At 46.1% G+C, this 18,032-nt stretch overlaps 1 protein-coding gene across 1 annotated transcript in view; it reads left to right on the top strand.

Annotated features, from left to right (window-relative positions):
- DOCK1 (dedicator of cytokinesis 1) overlaps positions 1-18,032 on the top strand; it is a 460,736-nt gene that overhangs the window by 92,073 nt on the left and 350,631 nt on the right. The window contains exon 23 of the mRNA XM_006880128.1: positions 4,576-4,684. Within this exon, the coding sequence (XP_006880190.1) occupies positions 4,576-4,684 (109 nt within the window). The remainder of the gene's footprint in view (positions 1-4,575; positions 4,685-18,032) is intronic.

Below are 18,032 nucleotides of genomic sequence, written 5' to 3'. Positions count from 1 at the left end.
ATTCTGGGGCTTCGTCTGACATACTTTGGACATGTTTTAAGGAGAGACAGGTCTTTAGAGAGGGACATCATGCTGGGTAGAGTGGAGGGGCAGTGCAGGAGGGGAAGACCCTCTGTGAGGTAGATTGATTCAGTGACTGGGGTAATCGGGATGGGTGTGTCAGAGGCAATGAGATCGGCACAGGATAGAGCGCGGTTTAGGGCTGTTGTACATTGGGTCGCTATGAGTCTCAAATGACTCGACGGCACATAACAACAACAACAACAACAAGATCACTGTGAGGTATAATTGACTTGATAGAAGGGTGTGTGTGTGTGTGTGTGTGTGTGTGTGTGTGTGTGTGTGTAGTACAGTTAGAATCATCTTGTAACTGACCCTTCAGTCAGTTTTCAGAGGCAGTTAATTGAATGGGAGGATGTTACCCATCCTTCTCCTGTAGAGCAGATAGTGGTTTTGAACTGCTTGCCTTTGCGATTGCAATGTAGCTTCTTACCATTAGGTCACCAAAGCCACACACACACACTCTCTCTCTCTCTCTCCCTCCCTCTCCCTCACACACACACATAGCACCCACAAAACACTACTGTTACTATTTTTTTGTGATTTGTATTCCTTCAATGTTTTTTCTATTTACTCATTGTTTTTCATATTTCCTTCAATTTCACGTTTTCTCTTAGATCATTTCCTTCTGGCAGAAGAACTCCTTGTAGAATTTCTTTCTGTGTAGGTGCTGCAGGTTCTGTTTGTATGGAAATGATTTATTTCATTTTTTGCTCTTGAAAGGTAATTTGATTCAGCATGGAATCTTATGTTAACATTATTCTCTTCCACTTTACACTAGTCTGTCTCTTTCCTTCTGGTTTTATCGTCTCTGGTGAGAAGTCAGCTTCCAGATTTATTGGTGCTTCTTTGAAGATAATGATACCCTTTGTTCTTATGCTGCTTTTTCTGTGAATAGTAGCAATATTACTAGGGCTTGCTTAAATGTATTTTTACTCTTACTACATTAAGATCTCAGATTTTTAAGTTTTGAGGGTGATATTCATTAGAGAGAAAGGATACAAGCTTGATACACACCTTCCCTGATTTTAAACCATGTATGTAGTTTTCCCTTATGCTAGCTGAATAACTGTTTCTTGGTCTATGTATAATTTCATCTGAGCACAATTAAGTTTTATGTGATCCATATTCTTCTCAATGTTAGCTATAATTTATTACGATTCACACATAAAATACAAGTAAACATCTGTCTGTGTTCTTTGTTTTCAGCCAAGGTCCATCAGACATTAGCACTGATATCCCTTGTACTACTGCCTCTTCTGAAGCTAGCTTCAATTTCTGGCATTTTCCTGCCAATGTACTAATCTTCAGCACGATTTTACATGAATGTAGTTTTTTTTTGTTTTAATTTTATACTGGTTTACTTACAAAGTTTGTACACGTTGGTTTTTCACACTGGATCTTTCTTTCCTTTATCCACCTCTCCCTCCACATAAGATTGTTACGAGTCAGAGTCAACTGGATGGTATCTAGGAACAACATCATTCATCAGAATAATGCAGATCATGCAAGATAATAACAGATAATTCTGGTGGCCTAGTGGTAAGAAGCTGTGCTGCAATCCTGAGGGCACACAGTTCAAATCCATGAGCTGCTCTACAGGAGAAGGATGGGCAGTTTCCTCTCGGTGTTTAACTCCCCCTGAAAACCCGCTGAAGGTCAGCTATCGATGGGTTCCAACTCAGCAGTCCTCGACAACAACAACAACTTTAGATACTTTGTTTTCCAGGTTTTAGAATTGTAAAATGAGCAAGGGCAGAGTGGGGCTGGCCAGATCTGACCTCTGCTTGCTTCACCAGAGGTTTGCTGCCCCCACCATCATCATCCACAGAACAAAACCAATTCGCATGAGGTCAGACACGTCCCCCCGCACACCCACACCTCTTTCTACTAATTCCAACACCAGTAGTGGGTCCGAAGGCGCTTGTAACAGCTCATAGAACCATGATCATGATTGTGGGACTTATTCAGAACGTTAACAGGCTGTAATTTCTCAGTCAGGACAGCTTCCGAAGCTGCTTATAGGCCCCTCAGCCTTCAGCCTCTTGGCTATCGGCTACTATTACAAAGTTCTAACCCCTCCCCGTATGGTTCTCCCCTCCGTCCTCCAAGAAACTAGGCCAAGAGTCCTTGCTCTGGTTCCAGGGGTACCTCTGTTCCAAGGTCAGCTCTGTCTCATGTCAGGTGTCTGGTCCTCTGCTGCAGTGGCTGCTATCTTGTAGGTCTGGCTGGTGTGAGACTCTCTGGTTCCATAGAGCACACACTGACTGCATTACTGCTGCTTCTTTGCTGGTGGTGAGACTGTCAAATTCTGCTGCTGAATCCACTGCTTCATAGCCAGACTAACCAACTCCCCTATGGGGATGCTAGCACCCTATTTGCATATTCCCACCCATCCACATGACAAAGTCAAAGTCAGTGGCTAGGAAAGGCATTTTGAACAATAAACCTGTAACATGAAGGGAATATTCAGTCGATTCATTAGATTTAGAATGTTCATTTCCTTTTTATAAGGGCTTCCCTAATGAAAGTCCCCATCTTCTGAATTTTCAAATGTAATAAGGTTAATTATTTTGGTGTTCTTATCAGCAACTCTGTATGTTATTACCTGTGGCTCTGTTTCTGTTACCTTTTCTTTCTCCTTTGTTTGGTTATATGATCTTGTCTTCTGCAGGGCTTGGTATTTTTTTTTCTTTTTAATGTAGGACTGTGTATATTGGGAAAGAAACGAAAATATGTAGATCTCCAAGTAATGGAATCTTCGTCTAGTGCTGTGTCATACAGGTGTAGAGAACGGGGCCAACTGCACAGTCCAGTGAGGCTCTGAACAAAAGCAAAGTCACGGCTTTGGGAAGACGTAGGCCACCTCTTGTTTGCCTCTTGCTTGCCAAGGCTTTTGACTAAGCTCTATGTTCTTTCTCTGGTATTTACTAGGCTGTAGACTTTCTCTGGAGGCTGGTGAAAGTTCCACTCTACATCTCAGGAAGTTTGTATTTTGTTTTTTTTAGCCTTTCAACCTCATTCAAATGTGGAGTAGTTACAGAGGGTGAATCATCAATGCTTATAAATTCCCAGGTGTTGGCAGGGTGGAGGGACAGAGCAGGCGAGGGAGGAAGACTCCAGGTGAGATGGATTGACCTGATAATTGTGCTGATGGGATTAGGTGTGTCTGAGTCAGTGAGGCTGGCGCTGGGCAGGGCAGGGTTCAGAGCTGTGGTGGTTAGGATGGCTAAGCCTTATTTATAAAACAGATACTGCAGGCTACAGTTTCCCATTTTAGACAGAATTTTCTGCTTCCCAGTGGAGCTCATTTAAATATACGATTACCACCAGGGTAATTAATTATCACTTAGTTTACAAAATTTTCCATTGTACACAAGTTTTCAGGTACAGTATACTTTTAATTAGTTAGAAAACTAGTCTTTATTAATAAAACGTCTGAGTTGCAAGATTTTAAAATTCAAGTGCATTGCTTTTTAGTACGGCAACTTGAAGTAACTGCTGAGAAATAATTCATGGACTAAATTTACTTACAATTAGCACTCTATTTGCATATCTGCACTGATGTACACCTTTTGTATTATCCACTTACTGGATCTTCTCTAATTCTTGGAAATTTGTCAAGGTACCATCAATCATAAGGTGAATGAATTTGTAAAGCATCATGATTCTAAAATAACTTAATTTTGAATGTCTTATTATAATGTACATTTCAAATGGTTATAACATCATATTAAATTTAGGTAATTAAGTGTCTTTCGGAGCATCAATTATCTGATGATATGGATTTAAAAAGCGTTGACAGAAAGTAAACCAAAATATTAAAACTCATCTCTATGGAGTGGGATTCACGCTGAATTTTCTTGCCTTTTCTCCCTCCGTTCTTTGCTCTTTTTGGTGTGCTTTGGTGGTTTTTAGACCTCTGAAGTGTGTTCCTGTTGTGTGCTGCAGCTGAGAGGGCCTTGAGCCATACCAACGAGCGGAACACTGCCCAGCACTTCCATCGCCAACATCTTTGGGAATCGTGTGATCCATTGGGGTTTTACTGCCTGATACATGGAAATAGAGCAGCAGGCTTTTCTTGCTAATTTATCTTAGTCTAGCGCAGCTGACCCTGGTCAAGCCATAGCAGTGTTCTGTCCACACTGACAGATAGATGGCAGGGCAGTAGCTTAGCCGCCCGTGAAACCCGGGAATCAAAGCCAGGTCTTCCTCATGGAAGGCGAGGATTCCACCGCTGACCTGCCTGTGCTTCCTGAACTGTATTAGATACTGTGGAAAACACAATCACCATTTTCATTTTCAGATTTTCACTGTGAGAAGGAACGTTGCCACGGCGGAGTGACCATCATTACCTTACCCTCCTAGGGCCCTGAGTGCTTCCCAGGTGCCGAGGAGAGAGCCTGGCAGGCACCACGTCTCCCTGATCTGTGGTGGTTGTGGCTGTGGAGGGACACGGGGAGAGGGCCTTCCCACCACGTCCCCACTGAGCTCTCTCTGTGTGTTTCTTCGCAGACTGTATGAGAACAAGGGCGAGGCGGACTTCATGGACTCCTTGCTGCAGCTGTTCCGCTCCATCAACGCCATGATGAGCAGCGGGTCGGAGCAGACCAACCGAGTGAAGGTGGGTGCTCTCCCTCCGAAGGGCTGGGCTTCCAGCTGTGCGCAGGGCGGGATGGGTCTGGGGCCCCCCTACAGCGAGCATGACCAGGCTGAGCGCATGACGACACTCCTCTCCCTCGCTTCCTGAGTCTTATCCTGGATTTGCTGCTTTAAATCAGAGGACGGTGATGAGAGTGGTGATTTTCAGGAACTTGTTGCGGTGCTTTGGTGCTTGGAGGAAATGGGGTGCTGAGGCCGACAGTGTTCCTGCATCCCTGTCAGCTCGCACATCCCCTGCGGAACCCTCGTCTCATCTGTGTCTTTCACAGATGCCTCTGCAGGAGCGGTCCCAGCCTCCCTGAGTCCCCTTCTCGCCACCTTTGTTCGTCTCTGTTACCCGTTCCCTTTGGAAGGAAGATGCCTTCCGTCATGTGAAATCTGAGTATTCGTTTATCCACTGGCCTGGATCTCCCACGCTGCTGGGACACCCCCGTGTAGCAGTATTTATGAGATTGTTTTACCATCAGACAGTTGCTGTTGAGCTGACTCTGACCCGTGGTGACCCCACGTGTGTCAGAGTACAGCTGTGCCACATGGATTTTCAGAGGTAGATCACCAGGCCTTTCACTCGATGCTCCTCTGAGTGGGCCTGACCCTGCAGCCTTTTGGCCCGCAGCCCAGTGAGCTAACCATTTGCACACATCGCTGACTCCTTCCCCCAGAACGCTGAAATTTGCAGCAGGAGCTGTATGTAATTTGACGTTTGCTGGCTGGCCTAATTCTTTCAAAGAGCATGAATCGTGCAGATGATTGACATCACACTTCCACTCGGTAGGGGTGCCTCTGCTCACTGCCCGCCTGGCTGGCGTCTTCCACAAGTTTGGGAAAGTCATTTCCTGGCCTTAATGCTGTGCCATTTGGGCTGGGACAGAGATGCATGGTGTGTTCTGGTGTGTCATGTGTTCCCTGTGCCGAGGGAACCGACGGGACTCGACGTGAATGAAGATGGCGTGGCGGCAATGCAGCTGGCTGCCAGCACCATGGTGATTGCTCGATATTTACGTGAATATGTTATAGGGAAAAAAACCCAGAGATCCGTGGAGAAAGCCATGTGGTCTGGATATTAAAAGTTTTAAGTTGATAATTTTAGCAGCCTGAAATTGCCTGGAGCTGCGTTAGCATGCCAAGGTTAAAATCAGCCGCGTGCTCAGTTCATTGGCGACTAAATCCAGTGGCGTTTGGGAAAAACAGCCATGTGTAAAGTTGAGAATAGATAAAAACGGCAGGAAGTTTTAAATAATCCAGAAATATTTTTGGATTTCTAAATATATTCTTAGGTTATTAAATTGGATTGGTTGTCTTGTGTCTGTAGATGCCTTGGAAGTCAGATCACTTGGAGACAGGGCACTTGGGAGACCTTTCTTGTGGGTATTGTCTTAAAAGACACATGGAGTCCCTGACATTTGTACATGGAAGTGAACCTCTCATCTGCACACAGACCTGCTGGCTCTCCGTAGAACCTCACTTCCTTGCTGCTCATTTGTGTGGCCTGTTTCTCTTGAGACCCTTGCCCCATGGCTGTGATTCCCAAGATAGGACACTTGTTTGGGTGTTGTTTTAACTGCCACTCTTTACATTTTGCTCTATTGGACTTGGATAGAAAATTATGAGTCGTTTTATGTAGAAAACACAGCTCTTGTGGGTTAAATACTGTTTCAGGGAGGGTGGTGCTTGCTGGGTTTTCTGGGTCTTGGTGTGGCCTGAGTGTCCTTATGGTGCCAGGAGGTCATGTGCTCTCCTGCCTCCGCGACCTTGATCCCGGGGGTCCCGATGTGTTGTCTCTGCAGCCTACACTCTTGAGAACTGAACCCACCCCTCACATCCACCCTGCAGGTGAGAGTCAACCAGAATATTTTTGTCTCAGCAGAGAGACAGCAGGGATGGTTCTTTTTCAGGGAATAGTTAAGTGCACTGTAAACACGGTGCCCTGTTTTCAGCAGGGCCATCTCGTATGTGTTTGAGCAACATTTCCCGCTCACTTAATTTGAGCAAGCAGGCACACAAGTAACGGCGTGTCTGGGCAAGTCTTCCCGGTCAGCAGCAGCGGGAGGTACAGTGGGTGTTGGTCAGGGCTTCATGAGCTGCTCACTCTGGGCCTCCAGATTCCAGAGACAGGCCAATCTTTATACCAATGTACTTGTCTTCGGTTCCACTCAGAAGCTTTTTAACTTCCTTGTGGAAGTTACAGTAGGAATCTTGTGGTACAATGGTATTGGGTTGATAAAAGTAAAAATGGTAAAAAATTTCTTACCCTTGTTCCATGAGATGCACTTGACATTGTTGACTCTAGCTGTATTTTCCCATCTGTTTTAGTTTTGTGTATTTCACTTAGAAAGATTGCTGTTTGATGGACACTAATTTATTTTGTAGTTACTGGACCTCAGCTTTCATTTGCAAAATTTGACTCTTTTTGGCCTTCTTCCTGCTTCTTCCTCTGTTTCTTCTGTGCGGTTGAGGATGAAGATACTCTCCTGAGCTTTCAGCATCTCTTCTACCGTCTTGCAAAGCCCAAGGTCCCTGACTTTGAAGCAGTTTTGCTACTGTCATGTGGATTGGTCTGACATGAAGATTTAATTGCATTTGAGGGCTCCCAAGCTGAGGTTGCCAACACGGAGGCAGGAGGGTTTGTCTTCTTTCCAGGGACTATTCCTGGAAAACAGGCATCGCTGCCCTTTTCCATCAAAATCAGTTCCTGGGGCCATATCTGCCTGGCTTCCTCAGAGCAACTGAGCAGAGCCCAAGCTGCTTTGCAATCACAGGAAATTCAGTTGTTCCTCTGTGGGACTCGCATTTCATTGTGTTGAAAATATCTGGATCTGAAGCACACTGCCCTCGCTGGCCCTCTTCTTCTTAGGTTCGTTCTTGTTGTAACTGTTGCCTGCTTCTGGCTGGCTTCTTTTTTCCAAGTGAGCAATTGGGTTCCACGTTGCCTCTCAGGAGTGTGTAAGCTTGATGCCCTCAGGAAATCCCTCTTACTGTCCTCGAGATGGTGACAAAAGGCTTGTGAAATGTATGACTCTGAGCCGATGTGGTGTTGGGTCTCACTGAACAATTTTGACTCTGTCCCGCTTGGAGGCTCACGTGAGGAGCCCTGGGTTCTTCTCCTCCTTTTCTGCCGGCAGGAGGCTGCAAGGACTGGGTTCACTCCTCTCTTTCCAGGTGTCCTTTACCCCTTTTCTTCCTCTTTCTTTTTAACTTTAACTTTAACTCTTCTATGTGGCCTACCTTTCACTATCGATGCGTTTTGTATCTTAATAAACCTTTTCACTTGTTTTGCTTAAAAAAAAAAAGGAAAAAGGAGTGCTAGTTACCCAGTGAGTTAAGCATTAAGCAGCTATCCAAATGCTTGGCGGTTCGAACCCGTCAGCCAGTCTTTGGGAGGAAGGTGAGTCATCTGCTCCAGTGGAGATTTCCAGCCTTGTCCGTGCTGTGGAGCAGTTCTGCTCTGTCCCCTGGGTTGTACTGAGTCGCCGTCTACTCAACACTGTGGCTCAGTGGTGCCTCACTGTGGTCGCTGCAGCCTCCGACCCAGCACTTCCTCCACGGTGCTGCCTTTGCCTCTTGACAGGATTTTTTTTCCACATAAAGATGCACGTTCTTTCTGAATATTTTTTTCTTTTCTTCTTGTTTTAAAACAGGACATTTCTTTTCTGGTCCCTGCCCACGTTTTCCACAGCACTGTGTGATCATGTTAGAAACATGGAAAACACCAAGATAATTAAGAAAACCAGGAATCCCTTTACCATTTCTCCCTGGATTTACACAACAGTCGTGATTGCTCTCACGTGGAGAAAGTGTGGACCATACTTTACCTTCATTTAATGTCCTCCCACACCCTTCATCACTCCTCAGGAGCCTGGCTTTGAAGGCACTGCTCAATCTTGCGGTTATATCTTGTCTGACTTAATGAATTTTCTACTTTAGAAACTTAGATTGTATCTAGTCCTTGTTAGAAGCAGAGATGCCTTTTCCTGTGTGGATTAGGATCCTATTTGGGTCCCTGGTTGGGTGTTTTCCTCAGTGTCTACGTCAATTCAACTCAACTCATTGTCTTTGAGTCAACTCATTGCATTGACTTGGAGCCAACTCACAGCTGAACCTCCAGCAGGTTTTTAGAGGTTGTAAATCATGAAGGAAGAGGTTGCCCATCCTTGTCTTGCAGAGCAGCTGGTAAGTTTGAACCATGGACCCTTGAGTTGGCTGCAGAACTCCTTTGATTCGACTACTAGAGCGCCCTCCAGTATCTACACAGTAAAGATCACCAGTCAGCTGTGCAATGGGCAAACAGTCCTTTCTCAGTGTTGTTCTGTAACAGTGACACCACACGTGGATGGCTTTAACAAGTAGAAATGTATTTTCTCTAAGTTTTGGAGGTTAGAGTTTAAATACAGGGTGCCACTATAATTGACACTCTTGGCACCAGCAGTTAGGAAATCAGAAGACAAATTGCACTGGGGAAGTCTGCAGTCGGGGAGCTCTCCAAAAGTGCTAAAGAGCAAAAATGACAGTCTAGAGACTAAGGTGTGCTGGACAGTGACTAAGGATGACGGAACAATTCGTGCTTTTGAGTTGTGCTGGAGAAGAATTGAACATATCATGGACATATCAGGAGGACAGATAGGTCTGTCTTGGAGAGGGTGGAACCATGTCTCTCCTTGGAGGCAAGGATTTTGAAGCTCCCTTTCACATTCTTTGGGCACATGGCCAGGAGGGACGAGTCCTTGGAGAAGGACATCATACTCAGAAGGATGGGGGGACAGCGTTGGAGAGGAAGACCTCAGATGAGATGGCTTGACTTGGTAACTGGGGCAGTGGGGTTAAGGGTGTTGGAGTCAGTGAGGCTGGCTCAGGATAAGGCAGGGTTCAGAGCTTTTTATTATTATTATTATTGTACATAGGATCGCTGAGCTGTGAATGACTCAATGACATATAACAACAACAAACCTCTAGAGGAGGAATTTATCCCTGTGGTCTTCTTGTGCCACCTGTCTGGGGAAGGCTTTCTCTCTGAGTGTCTTCAGGTTCTAGGAATTTCCCAACATAGGAATCTGAGTTCAAAGGATGCACTCTGTCCATGGCTCTTCTTTCTTGATGACACTTCCTTCTCTGCTCCTGTCTGTCTGCTTCTATTTCTAGTAAGACAAAAGGAGATGTGAGAGGTACCTGATTAAAGCCTTCTATCCCACCTAGATCCCTTTACAGCTGATTGGCTGATCACCCTTGACCACATCAGGAAGAGTGATTACATCATTACATAATTGCCACTATTCTTGACTTATTAACACGGTAAAGGTTAGGGTTTACAACGTGCAGGATAATCATATAATACAGAGAATCCTGGCCCAACCAGTTGACATGTGTTTCTGGGCAAAGGTCAGTCTATGACAAGCCTGATTGTATGTTAGGTTCTATAACTCTGGTGGCAAACAGACTCCGTTATGGTTCAGAGAGAATATATCTGTTGCGTTTGTCCAGCTGGCATGTGGAGTGTGAATAATGTTAATCCCCTGTGTTTGCACAGGTCTGTGCTTGCTACAGCCTCTCAGTGGAGGCCAGCATTCTGTGATCCCCCCAGCGCTACAGTGGCTGTCAGGAGCATAAATGATAAAAGCTTTCTAAAGGGACAGCAGAGTGTAATCCTGTACTTTAAAGCTGAGTCCTTGGCGGATGCCTCTCTGCCCCATGTGTTCAGTGCCTCTCAGGGATTTTAAATGGACTCAGGAAGCAGATGGCCCAGCCCCTTGGGGTCTGTCGGAGAGGCTGAGTTCCAGGCAAGAGGTTGAGATTGACTGCAGGCCAGCTTTGAACATGGTCCAGAGTGCCTCCCTTCTGGATTGGCATCTCCAATGCCTTTACTGTAGGTTCGTGTAGATTCTGATTCTAATGATAGTACGGAGATCTCATTGGATTACAAATTACATGACTCAGATTAGCTTTAAGAAGAAGAAAATGAACTTGTCCACAAAGCTTGGGAGTTCAAGGCATGATTTACCGTGACTTTGCCTAAGGGTTAGAAGCCACTCCATTTTCTCTGTTCAGGTTTCCTCTGGCATCTTCACATCTTGTTTTATCTCTTGGTGACTCACAATATACAGCTTCACAGTTGTGCAGACTCACACTCCCGTTAGGTGTTTGTTTTGCTTTCCCTTCCTTAAGAAGGAGGATGCAAACACTCGTGAGCTCTGGAAAAATAAGGCTGCCCCGTCGAGTTTCGGCTCTCACAGGTTTTATTACAGTCAAGGGGGAACAGTGCTTGCAGTAATTCCATCTGTGCCCCAATGTTGCTGTTATTGCTAAGTGCCAGCAAGTCAGCTGCGATTCATAGCAACTGTTTGAACAACAGTTAGGAACCCTGCCCTGCCCTATGTGGGATGTCAGAACCTTTAAAAATTGGCTTTTCTATCCACTGTGTTAGTTCCCATTGGGGGAGATGGTCTCCAGCTGCCTTAACTGCAGACACATGGTCTTGCTAATCATCAGCAGCTGTGGGACCAATATAAGAGAGCCTTTTCCACATTGAAAAATGGTGGTGAAGAGACTGTCACATTGCTGCTGGGAAGACACTGTGAGAGAGTCTGAAGAGACTGTGGTGAGACGTAATGAGAGGAACACAGGAGATGGAGCCAAAGTTAAAGGTTTTGCTTGCTGAATGATTAAAGGAAAAGCTGACTCGTAACCGCTCTAAGATCAAGTTTGCTGGATGATTGAGGAAAGCAGAAGTTTATTTATGTCGCTGAACTAAACCTGAATTTTCACTAATTGAGGAATTGTGCCTTTTTGACTGAAGAATAATCAATGCCTTTGAGTTGTGGTGCTGGAGAAGAGTCTTGAACATGCCATGGACCTCCAAGAAAATGAAGAAGTCTGTCTTGGAGAAGGTGAAACCAACTTTCTTCTTGGAGGCTAGGATTTTGAAGCTCCATCTCACATACTTTGTGCACATGGTCAGGAGGGACCTGCCCTTGGAGAAGGACATCATGCTTGGAACAGTGGAGGGACAGTGCAGGAGAGGAAGACTCCGGATGAGATGGATTGATCCAGTAACTGGGGTAATGAGGGTAGGTGTCTTGGAGTCAGTGAGACCGGCTCAGGATAGGGCAGGCTTCAGGGCTGTCGTGTATAGGGTTGTTATGAGTCGCAGATGACCTGACAACACATAACAGCCACAACAATCTGCCTAGGGACTAATGGCTTAAACCTGGACTTGGCATTGCTTAATATTCTTTGCTTGCCACTCTCTAGCCTGTTTCCCTAATGAGCACCACAGCTATGAGTAAAGTCGACAACAAGCATTGTACCCAGTACCATTAAGAGCCATATTTTTTCACATTCCTCAAAAGGGTGATCCGACAGAATGTGGAATTATTAAACAATATCATTAATATCACATGCAAGTCAAGTCTTGCTGAAGGCTATTCAGAAATGGCTAGAACACTTTTTGACAGGCAACTGCCAGAAATTCAAGTTGGATTTGGAAGCGGCTGTGCCATGAAGTATATCATTGCTGATGTCAGATGGTTCTTGGCTGAAAGCAAGGAATACCAAAATGGTATTTATTTGTGTTTTATTGATTATGCAAAGGTGGACTATATGGATTGTAACAAATTGTTGCAAACATTAGAAGAAGTGCCCCATAATAATAACCCTTAAGAGAGATAGGTCTGTGCTGGAAACTCCAAGGGCCCTGGAAGAGGACAGGAGTAGCTTTGAAGTTCAGGGCCACGTGTAGCTAGCAGGAGGGCTGGTGTACCAATTTTACAGAGCGGATTGGAGCTTGTGTAGACTGGAAACTTGGTGAAGTGGTTTCTGAAGGCCTCCTTACACCTGCCTGCAGGGCTGATGGAAAGGATAGTTAAGCCTTCATGTAGATTGCTCTTCCAGTCAGAGCTCCAAGCTGCCCAAGCTGAGGACGGAGTGCTGGAGACCAGAAGACCAGACTTAAAATAGGCCCAGGGAGACTTTGATGGAGAAGTGTGTCAGGTCAAGTCAAAAAGGAATATTTCATGCACACAATCAAACTATTGTCAACACCTTGAGAGTTACTGCAGCTCATTACAAAATTTCATTAAAGCTGTTCTGCTGCACATTATTAGAGAATAAACTATGTTTGTGTGTATATTGATGAAGTCATGGAGTTCATGGGCAGTAGAATTTCAAATGCACCTAAGTGGTTAGCCTCAGGGGGTGTGGGAATTAGATGGTGGGAAAGGCCATGGCCAGGGCTTTTCAGGGTTTTCCCCTGCTGCAGAGTGAGTGGGCACAGGGCCAGCCGACCCTGCTTTTCTGTTTTGCAGACTATGGCTTTTCCCATTACACCCTCCACATCAGATGTTCCGTTTGTACATTTTATCAGCTTTCTTTAGAATCCTGTGCCGGGCAGTATAATCTTGATGAGAAGCTGAGCAGTATTACTCTCTATGAACTGTGAATGTGACACTTTTATAATTCAAGTAGAATTATTTTTCCCTTGGGAAACCCTATTCGTTCAGTATGGTACACTGAATCAGGAGAAACAAAGAAAAAAGAGGCGTAACGGGCGCGGCTCTTGTAACACAGCAGCCTTCCGCTCTGCTCTGTAACCTTTAGCTGCGATGCTTCATTGTCAAAGGTGCTGTTTTTTCTTAATCATACACCTTCCTCTCTGTCTCCTTAAGTGATTAAAGAACAACACTCATCATTGGCTGATTAAGTGACGCATCACAATTGTGCAATTAATTTTTTGAAAGGCTAGTTTTGCAGAATTCCAAGAAGTAGTTGTTTTGATATTAAATCTTGTTCTTAAAAATAAATGCCTCCAAACCAAACCAACTGCCAGCGAGTCAGTTCTGACCCATGGAGACCTAGCAGGGCAGGTGGGACTACACGTTGGGGTTGACATAGAGACCTAGCAGGGCAGGTGGAACTACAGCTTAGGACTGATCAGGCGGTCATATCCCTGGGGCTACTGATGCATTTGAACCATCAGCCTGTTGATTAGCAATGGAGGTGTAAAGTTTTTTGAACCATCAGCCTGTTGATTAGCAATGGAGGTGTAAAGTTGTGAAAAGAATGTGCATCACATGAGCTCTTTTACGAGTAAATGCAGAGGTCGTTAATTTGTTCTGAGATACTAGGTGACCCCAGCATGGACCAGCCAGCTTGTGGCCTCTTTCTTATGGTGGATTCACTTTATTTTCTGGTCTTCATTTTCATTCTCATTGCTGTGCCCTCAGAGCTGGCCTTCCAGTGGTTTTTGGAGGCTGTAAATAGCCTGGGAGGAGATTGCCCGTCTTTCTCCTGCTGGTGGATTCAAACCACTTGAGAGACCCAGTGCCTTTGAGCTAGCCACTCCCCTCCCTACAGACGTCACTGCCCGGGCTTCTGTGTCGTGATGTGTTATACATTAGTATTCCCCAAGAACGTTAAGGGGAGGTCTGTGTACAGTGACATTCACAGGCCTGGAGTGTAGTGTTCACAGGGTTTCGACAAACTCTCACAGCATCCAAGTCACCCCTCTACCCAAGTGCTGGCTCCGTCCCCACCCCCTGCCCGCTTTCCACAATGTGGGCCTCTGTCTGCCAGCTGCCTCAGCAGTTCTGGTGCCTTCAGACAGAAATCCTTCCCCCACCAAATTTCCAAGTTTCCATTTGTAAAATGAAGGAAAGGGTTTGGCCTGTGTTCTGAGGTCTCCTTCTGTGTGAGTGCTGTTTGATGCTCTGGCTCGAAACTAAGTGGTCACCTTTTTAAAACAGACAGCAAACATCAAAGGAACCCTTACCTAAGCTCAAAGGGACAAAAGCCATCACTTGCTCGCATTGCAAAATAATTGCTTATTCCCAAGCATGCATACAGGTAGATTTTAAGAGAAAATCCGGTGAGTGGGAAATGCAATAGTGGGTCTTTTGTAAGGACTGTTTAGGATCTAAAGGAATCCTCACTCCTCATGGCCTCAAATTAGCCGGTGTATAGTCTTTTCCCAAGTTGATTTTTTTGGTATTGTGTTAAGTTCACCAGAGTGAAGTCTCATCCACACCCTACTTATTTATAATTAGGGTAAATAATGCCACTGACCTTTTTCATACGGCAGAAAGCAGAGTTTCCCTGGACAAAGTCATGGGTGGTGTGTCCACATAACCCACGAGGAGCATCTTCTCTGGAACCTTAGTCTAGACCATCTGCCCACTGTCCCTGGTTGATTCCAGCACGCGGCGATTCTCGGCCTGGTTTCCCAAGCTGTAAATCCTTACGGGAGGAGGTGGCTTCACGTTTCACACACAGAGTGGCTGGTGGATTCAAGTTCATGATCTCCTGTTTCACAGCCCAGCATGTCGTGCCCAATACCACAAGGGCAGTACGTACATGTCCCACTTAACTCTTCTTTCCCAAGGCGCTGCCAGACATTTCCCCTCACGCACGCCAAGTCCTCCTCAGCTCAGCAGTTCTGACTTCTTTGTCAGTATCTTACAAAATTGGATGGTTAGTTTCCTTAGGAACTGCAAAGTAATAGCATTTTATCTTTTTAGAATTTGTTATTATGTGCCGTTGAGTCAGCTGTGGTTCAGGCCAACCCTAGGCGCAGTGGCTCGGAACCTCGCCCTATCCTGCGCCAGCCGCACTATCTCTGACACCCCTGACCTCATTGCCACAGTCACTGTGTCAATCCATCTCATCCGGGGTCTTCCTCTCCTGCACTCACCCTCTAACCTTCCAAGCATGATGTTCTTCCAGGGACTGGACCCTCCTGGAAACCCGCCTAAAGTATGTCAGATGCAATTTCAAAACTCTTGCCTCCAAGGAACAGCTCTCCTCTGCACCACAACTCAAATGCATTGATTGTTCCTCCCTCATCCTTTCTTACTGTCTAGCTCTCAGATTTCACAGCAAGTGATTGAGAAGACCGTGGTCTAGGTCAGGCGCACATTAGCCTCTAGACCGACATTGTTCCTACTCCCTGACAGCTGACTTTCCTAAAACAACCCATCTTTTGAGCCCTTTGCCCCCTTCCGAAGTTTGAGGGATATTTGCCTCTGTCTTGTGCTAAAAGTATTGGTATATTTTTTTGTGGTGTTTCTGCTTCAACACGAAGCCCAACATCTCCTTCCCAGCCACTGGCTGCCAAAAAACTCACTGACGTGGACGATGAATACAAACTTTGTACATTTGATGAGAAGCGAATGGCCGTAGAAGTTGCTGCTGACTCTCTCGGTGACAAGTGGAAGGGATGTGGTGTCCGGATCAGCGTTGTAAACGACAAGCAAGGTTTTCCCATGAAGCAGGGTGTCTTGACCCATGGCCGAGCTCGCCTGCTGCTGAGTTAGGGGCACTCTTGTCACAGACCACGGAGAACTGGTGAGAGGAAGCGCCCATCTGTCCGGGATTGCTTTGTGAATGCCAATCTGAGTGTTCTCAACTTGGTCATTGTCAAGAAAGGGGAGAAGGAGATCCCAGGACTGACTGATACCACTGTGCCTCGTCACCTGGGGCCCAAGAGAGCCAGCAGAATTCGCCAACTCTTCAATCTCTCCAAGGAAGACGATGTCCGTCAATGTGTTGTGAGAAAGCCCTGAACAAAGAAGGCGAGAAACCCAGGACCAAAGCGCCCGAGATCCAGCGTCTTGTTACTCCACGCGTCCTGCAGCACAAGCGCCGGCGCATTTTGCTGAAGAAACAGCGCACTGAGAGGAATGAGGAGGCCGCAGAGCACGCTCAGCTTTAGGCCAAGAGAACGAAGGAGCTGAAGAAAAACGCCTGGAGCAGATCGCCAAGAGACGGAGGCTGTCCTCTCCGAGAGCTTCCGCCTCCAAATCCGAATCCAGTCAGAAAGAGAAATTTCTATGTGTGGCAAATAAATAAGCTCACGTATTAAACCTAAAAAAAAAAAGGGCTGAATATCTCATGGATTTCCAAAAAAGCAAACACTTCTGTCCTGGAAGAAGTGCTCTCAGGGAGCTCCTTAGAGGCAAAAGGGGTGAAACTTTGTCCCCCGTACTTCAGGCATGTCACCAGGAGAGGCCAGTCCTTGGAAAAAGAACTTATGTTAGGAAAGGGGCAGGGGCAGAGAGACAGAGGAACACGCCCAGCAGGCTGGACTGACACAGACATGGCTTTGAGCATAATCAGAGATTGTGGGGCTGGTGCAGGACAGGACGGGGTGCAGCTGTGTTCACAGGGTCACTGTAAGTCCCACTCGACTCAGCAGCAGTTACCAACAACAACACGCGTCACGACTTGCCCTGTGTGAACCTTGGCCAGCCTGCTCTGTATGCAGACGTCGGCTGTCGTTGACTTGGTTCTTAGTCACTGCAGCCCCACGTGATGGAGTGGCACTGCTCTGCTAGAACGTCGAGACTGTGGAAGCCGATGGCCACGTCTTTCCTACGCAGAGCTACGGGGCAGGTTTGAACGAACCGCAGCCTTTCCTGAGCAGTTGCACGCTTCACCTGTCTTGGAGCTATCTCTCTGTAATGGAAGACTTCTTCAAATCACTTGTATAACTTGTATTTACATTTGCACTTTTCTGTCCCGTAATTCAATATGTTTAAAGTGACACCTTTAATCTTTATTTGTCACGGGCAAGGGTAGTGCTCACCAGCCAGCCATGTGCTGGCCCCTGTCACCTTCCTGGTCCCCACTCATTAGCTCATAATTGTTTTCATAACCTCTTCAGAGGCTGGCATGATCTCAGCCGCGCCCCGGGTGACCCTCAGAGGAAGTTAAATGAGCTTTTGCCATCTCTATGAATTAAATATGTCGTCTCTATTTGAAATGTCTCTGAACCCTAGATTTGCTATGTTCTGGCAAAATAAATACTGTTTTCAGAGGATTTTAAATCGTCCACTTACTTTTCCTTTTATTAGGAGGGATAATGATTTTATTATCAGCTGCCAGTCACCTTCTTGGACGCAGCAGGTGCTGGCAGCCTAGCCATCTGTGTGTGACGTCACTTACTTAACTCTCTTCCACTCGTGTGTGCTCTGAATTCACATGCTAACCAAAAGGTCTGTGGTTCAAATCTGCCAGGGGTTCACCAAGGAGGAAAGAGGTGGTGGATTTCTTCTGTAAAGATTGGTGGTCTCTGAAAACCTGCGAGCAGTTCTGCTGTGTCCGGGGATGCTTTGGGTCACAATCATCTCGATGGCCCTACGCTGGTTTGTGTGCCTGCGTAAGATGGCACCTGTGTGGACCTGGATCTGAGGAAGAGGCTGCCCGCTGTGCCCTTCCTCAATATCAAACCCCAGGAGTCTCCCTGTGTCCCAGCTCTGCCCCACCTTTGTATGCTCTCCCCGACTCTCTCCCTCTGGCCCCTACACTGCCACATGGGTTTGAACTAG

The sequence above is a fragment of the Elephantulus edwardii genome, unplaced genomic scaffold (genome assembly GCF_000299155.1).
Source record: "Elephantulus edwardii isolate Elephantulus edwardi_28Jun2011 unplaced genomic scaffold, EleEdw1.0 scaffold00006, whole genome shotgun sequence".
NCBI lineage: Eukaryota > Metazoa > Chordata > Mammalia > Macroscelidea > Macroscelididae > Elephantulus > Elephantulus edwardii.
This window is presented reverse-complemented; position numbering and strand designations above follow the sequence as displayed.